A 6,009-nucleotide genomic window follows, 5' to 3' on the forward strand; every position below is an offset into this window, starting at 1 on the left:
TGCACCCAGTTATGCTAAAAATGTGTGGTTGTAGCGGATGACTATGTCTATTATTTGTAGTCATGCCGTGGTATTTTAATCATCTCTCATATTGCTTCCCTTGATGTGGTTAGGTGCTTGTTCTTAGCAAGAACCACAGCCTCATTTCACACATTGGCCCTTAAAGTTGTTTTCATATTATTATCTTGCCATATATCCTCCCTTCCCAGGCAGAGCTGTATGCAAACTACACCCCACGACTCTTGTTACCTGGTCCACATTAGTTCAAGAACAAGGAGATATGTCCTTCCTCATCCAGTGCAAGGATTTGCTTACAGACTTATTATCTTTATTGTGGTAGCACCCAGGTAATGGATCAGGAGCGCAAAAATGATCCCTGTCCTTAAGAGCTTGCACAATATAGTTCCCAAAGTGATTAGTGTTGTGCATCTGCATACAGAGGGGTAGTTGGCCATGTTCATCTGAAGTAAAGCAGAAGGCATGGCAGGATGACACCTTAGAGTAGTGGTTCTCAACTTTCTTACACTTGAGGCACCCCTGGATATACTTGGGGCACCCCACGGAAAATGCAGCTTTCAGTTTTCACTCTAACTACAGAAAAATAATAGAGCAGTTTTTCGGTTGCAAAATACTTAGAAAGACCCAGGGCTCTGTACTCGGACCAGTACTCTTTAATATATTTATAAATGATCTGGATTTGGGAGTCAGAAGCAGACTGGCTAAATTCGCTGACAACACCAAATTATGGGGAAGTGTGGTCACGCTAGACAGGCTGGTGATTCAGACCAACCTGGACAGGCTTGCAAGCTGGGTGGATGACATTCAAGACACAGAAATGCAAGGTGCTCCACCTTGGGAGAAAAACCCACATCATACTTATAGGCTCAGCAGTGCTACATTCACTAGCACTACAACTGAAAGAGAATTGGGGGGTCATGACTGACCACAAGAATCAGTTCACTTGAAGAACAAAGGCTATCATGCTAGAAATGCTTTCTCCCACCTCTCTGAAGACAGCATCTGAGCAACCAAGATTTGAACTACAAATGATTTTGCCTTATGCAATAATATTCTCTCCCTATGTTCCAAATAATAGTAATAAGGAGTTAACAAGATGATTTAGGTCTGAGAACAATCATTCCTATTCTTCTAGACACTGGATACCAATTATATTTGAATGCTTGTTTCAGAGATAGGGATAAATATATTTGCTGTTTATAGTGAGATGTATATTCTAAAGAAGACAGGGTATATTCCTCATCATTTAGCTGTATCTATCAATTTCTCTTCCCCCTCCCCAAAAGGATCTTTAATATATGCTGTGCTTTATTGCATACAACACACACCTTTTTCCAAAAATTAGCTGCCAGAAATTGGGTGTACACTTTAAGGGAGGAAATATAGGAATAGCAGCTTCTGCAGCTTGAGCCCTTGCTGGGGAAGAAAGAGAAAATATTTGCATGGGGAGGCAGCACAGTGAGCATGCCAGACTCCTTAGCTGCCAATCATAGACACTTTCTTTCCCTTGGCAGAGGCTTGTGTTGCAAAAGCTGACTACCCACTCAGTTCAGTTTGAGAAGAGGGAGCTGGGCAGGTTAGCTCAGCCAGCAGCACCTGTTAACAGAACTGCCTTAATATTTTGCTCTCCCAGATTGCAGGCTTTCCATGGGGAAACACTGTATTTACCAGCATTTTCAAGGGAAGATTGTTTTCCTGCATTCTACCTTTCAAAAACAGTGTCCAGGGTATGTTGTGTGAAATAATAGTATTAACTGTTTCCCTGTCACTATAGTGGCAGGGCACCAGCACTGCCTGTATCTTCCCTTTTACTTGTGGTTTGCTATAGGCAAGGGTCAGCAGCATATGGCTTGTGGATTAGTCCACAGAGCCCAGAGGTAGGCTTTGCCTGTTCTGTGTCAACCAGGAAATGAGGAGGGCAGTCTATACTGGGTCATGGCAAGGCAGCTGAGGAAGCTTTGCTGACACTGCAGCAGGAGCACCAGCCCACTATAGACTCAGACAGGGTTGATCCCCCTGCCAAGGGTGTTTTAGATACTGTTTCCTGTAGTTGTGAGGGAAGATTTGAGGTGGTGATATGGAGGATTCCTTGAGTTAACAATTGCCTGTGAATGGAGGGGGACTGGACTTGATGGTCCAAGAGGGCCCTTCCAGTCCCATCTTCTACTTGAAATGGAACTTTAAAAACATAGGGCCCATACTTCTAGCATCTGAATGCAGGGTTTCCTTTAAAGTTAAGGAGTAGTTCAACCTGTCCAGTCAAGCCCATAATTGCATTATTGTGTCTAGTTACAGATCGCTACACTGTAGCCAAACCACCCAAACTAACAAGATTTGGTTTCATGCATTATCTGTCCAGAGTTTTCAGTTTTTTACCATAAATGGCAATAGAGACAAGGTGCATTTAAATAAATATTTATTTGTTAAAAAAATAAAAAGCTATAAGAACAGTACACAATTAAAGTTTTTGAATTACAAAGTGCATTTTATGATCCCAATACAAATTTGAATGAAAGATTGTTGCAAGTGTAGCTATTCATTTGTAAACTGTGTTTCCAAATGACTATTGTGAATTCTACTTTGAAGGTGAATGGATTTTTTCCCCTGTATTTTGAAGCAGCTTGTTATGAAGATGAACAGAAATGGCACGGTCTAAACTAAGTCTAATTTACTTCTGATTTGACTAGTAAAAAGAAAATTGCCTTTAAAAATATGTTTAGACTTCCTTTTATTTCAATGTAGATTTTCTGATGGATTGGAAATGCGGGGGGGGGGGGGGGGGGGGGGGGGAGGAGGAAGAGGCATGGAAATGGAACCTGTGCATGTGGTCTATACCATGCCTCTGGATTACAATAAATCAATCAATCATTCGTTAGCAGAACAGTATTTTTACTAAATGACATTATGCCATACAAAGAAGACATAAGATGTCTAATGTTGAAGGGAGCAACACACCTTAGCTTCCTTTATAGGTTGGAGAATTAAATGACAGAAGTTATGTACACCTCTACATTCAAGCACTCCTATACCTTAGAATTGGGGAGAATGAACTGAAGGTTGATAGAAAAAGAAAAAACAAATAAATAAAAGACAGTGCATTAAAAGTGAACAGCTGGATTCACCTTTGGCTCTAGTTCAAACTCCCCTGGAGTCAGGATCAAGGTCCTGGCATGCTGTACAATTTTCCTGTATTTGCTAGGAACGCTTTTCTTAAGACAGGGCTCTAAGGAGTGCAGAACAGAACTGACCAGGGTTAGGTTATGGTTAAATATATCATTTTCTTCCTGTGGCTCAAGCCGTTGAAATAAATCCATCTTTCACATTTTGACACTGCACTGTCACATATTATGCTGAAACAGTGGCACTTCCGGCAAATACATTAGCACAGCAGTTCTTAAGCTCTCCTCTATGGCTGAGAGCCATCCCTTCCCGATATCTGCAGACTGATAACCAAATTGTGCAATGGAAAGATTCACGAGGGTCACAAAACAGCTCTTACAAGGCAGTTGTTTGTACCGTTGCATTAAGAGAAAATTATATTTTCCAATTGTACTGGGTATTAAGTCTCCACATTAGAAAAGGCACCTGCCATAAAGTGTAAAATACTTTAAATACATACAATAAAATAGTGTCCTATTAAGAAAATATAAAAAAAATATATAAGGCAACATATAGTTTTTTTCCTGAAATGGGCCTTTTTTTTTTTTTGCAGTCCTGGGGTCACAACACTCTAGTTTCCTTTGCAGTGGAATCTAGACCTTTTCTTCATCAGTTTTTCTGGGTCCTACTAAAAGAAAAAAAAGTTTAATTCAGTGTTTACTTCACTTGACTAATGTTTTTGGATTTGGTTCTGCTTTTAAAGGAAAATGGCTTTGCTAATAATGGTGGAAGAAATAATATTCTGAACGGCCTGAAGTCTCAAAATTACAGAAGATCTTAAATTGTGTTGCTTTATAAAAAAAGGAACATTTAGTAATGTTGAAATGGAGAGCTTAATTTGGAACAGGACTGCCAATGGGATTAACAAAAAAAGGAGTTAACATGAACTAAGAGCATCTGACTTCTGAGACTCCATAGCAACAAAATCCTACCCAGAGGAAGTGTCAGACTGGCGCTGGCTCCAATTGGGAGCGATTTTTAAAACATCTTAGTCAAATATTTGACAAGAAATGTGCTAAGACATATCTCAGCACAGTTTTAGTGACGATGACCATTTCTCTCTGTTTGCAATGCCGCAGAACAGAAATACATAGAGGTTGTGTGGCATCTAGGAAATCATTCTAGGAACCATTCCAGCAGGGCATACCTTAGATACACAAAGAGGAAAACCACTGCAGAACATGAACTGGTTGAGTCCAACTGGACAAAGCCGGCTTGTAAGAAAAATCAGGTGCAATGACAACAATCATGTGTGGCTACCCAAAAGTCATTAACAAGCCCTGTTTTGCAGGGGGCTGTTGGAGGATTACAAAGAATTTGACATGTGGTTCCTAGTTTTATACAGAAAATTGGACACACCCACACACACACACACACACACACACTAACTCAGCTGTGCCACAGGTTGGGATAACCTAAAAGCCTTCTTGCACGGGATGATGCGGAGCCGCTAATTGCAAACTCCTTTCCCCAGTGGTGTGATCCTGTCGGGGGCGCGGAGAGGGAGTGCAGCTGGCCCGCCATGGGAAGGCCAGGAAAGAAAGAAGGGAAGCGGGCTTCTCTTGGGGCTTGAACCCCAGGCTCACCCAGGGGCTGCGGAAGAAGCGGGGCAGCCTTGCTCAGGCCGGGTACCTACCGATGGAGGATCTTGTTGACGATGAGCTGGACCCAGGGCGCCGCGGGGTTGAGGCAGAGCTTGCGGCCGTCCTTCAGGGTGGCGCTGCGGGAAAGAGGGCAGAGGTGAGCGCGGGCGGGTCGGGCCGGGCCGGGAGAAGGGATAAGGGGGGGCGGCACTCACATGACTTCGGGCACGGGGCAGTGCGGCCCCTCGGCGATGAGCTCCACGTGGGCCAGGCGCCGCGGGCCCAGGCGCTCCGACGCGGTCTGCAGGCACTGGCAGCGCAGCTCGCCGGTCACGGGCGCCCCTGCGGGACACGCGCTCGTCACCACCGGCCCGACCCCTTCCCTTCCCTTCCCTTCCCCTGTCCCTGTCCCCTCACCCCGGCAGAGCGCGGCGCAGGCGGCCAGCAGGGCGGCAAGGAGCAGGACGCGGCTCATGATGTTGGTGCGGGCGCTGGGAGAGGCGGAGAGCGGTGCCCTGCCCGACGCCCGCCGCCCTTTTATCCGCCAGCGCCAGCTCGGCCGCCGGGGCTTTCCCGGCGTGGGGCGGTGTCCAAGCCCTGCACGTGTGGGCAAGGAAGGTGCCCGGCGGGGCAGGTGCCGCTCGCTCCTTCCCACTTTGGTTTCTTCAGTCGAGCCTGCCTGCCTGCGCAGGTGGCGGGGGTGGTGCACGGGTGCCGAGCATGTCGGCTTCCCTCCCCCCTGCACTGCTGCACGTTGTTGGGTAGCAAACTGAAACACTCGCTAGGTTCCAAAGTCATTTCAGGTGAAATATGCCGCCAAACGTGCAAACACCAATGCCATGGAAGTGTTGCAAAAGGGCATTTAAGCCGCTTTAAAGGCGAATTTTGTATCCTTACTTACCCTCACCCTCTTCTGACATCCCCTGCTCCTCCGCGCTACAGAGGCATAACAAGGAAGATAGGTGCTCAGAGCAGTGGGCTACATGGGGGCAGCGGGGACTTTGGGTTGTCATTGTGCTGCTGGCGTGATTGTGCCCTTGTGAGAGCAGCTGTTATTCCTCTGGCCCCTTACACTGAGTCAGAGGCCGGGGCTGCTACCCAAGTTGCCCCACTCCAGCTACACGACTACCCCTTGGAACTGGGGCTTGAACCAAGCATTTCCATAGTTTATGAAATATTCGTGGGACTACTCAGAAATGTTAAAGCAATGGCTACTTTTCTGCCTACTGATTTTTATTTATTTTGTGTT

The 6,009-nt window shown here is 45.7% G+C and overlaps 1 protein-coding gene across 2 annotated transcripts; it reads right to left on the reverse strand.

Moving 5' to 3' along the window:
• Positions 1-2,423: 2,423 nt before the first annotated feature.
• On the reverse strand, positions 2,424-5,398 carry LOC132248642 (interleukin-8-like). 2 transcript variants are annotated; one of them, XM_059722365.1, is made up of 4 exons: positions 5,178-5,398; positions 4,976-5,102; positions 4,814-4,897; positions 2,424-3,802 (listed from the first exon to the last, which is right to left on the reverse strand). In XM_059722365.1, exons 1-4 carry the CDS (start codon positions 5,233-5,235, stop codon positions 3,787-3,789), a joined length of 285 nt encoding a protein of 94 aa, XP_059578348.1. In that variant the 5' UTR covers positions 5,236-5,398; the 3' UTR covers positions 2,424-3,786. The 2 variants fall into 2 exon arrangements, with proteins under 2 accessions (XP_059578348.1, XP_059578347.1); XM_059722364.1 differs by having other exon boundaries at positions 2,424-3,805; positions 5,178-5,393.
• Between the last annotated feature and the right edge of the window lie 611 nt (positions 5,399-6,009).

Source organism: Alligator mississippiensis, chromosome 2 (genome assembly GCF_030867095.1).
Source record: "Alligator mississippiensis isolate rAllMis1 chromosome 2, rAllMis1, whole genome shotgun sequence".
Lineage (NCBI taxonomy): Eukaryota > Metazoa > Chordata > Crocodylia > Alligatoridae > Alligator > Alligator mississippiensis.

Coding starts and splice junctions, on each gene's coding strand:
- LOC132248642 (XM_059722364.1), bottom strand. CDS start 5,235: ATGAGCCGCGTCCTGCTCCTTGCCGCCCTGCTGGCCGCCTGCGCCGCG. Junction 5,103..5,177: donor CTGCGCCGCGCTCTGCCGGG/GTGAGGGGACAG, acceptor CGTGTCCCGCAG/GGGCGCCCGTGACCGGCGAG. Junction 4,898..4,975: donor TGCCCCGTGCCCGAAGTCAT/GTGAGTGCCGCC, acceptor TCTTTCCCGCAG/CGCCACCCTGAAGGACGGCC.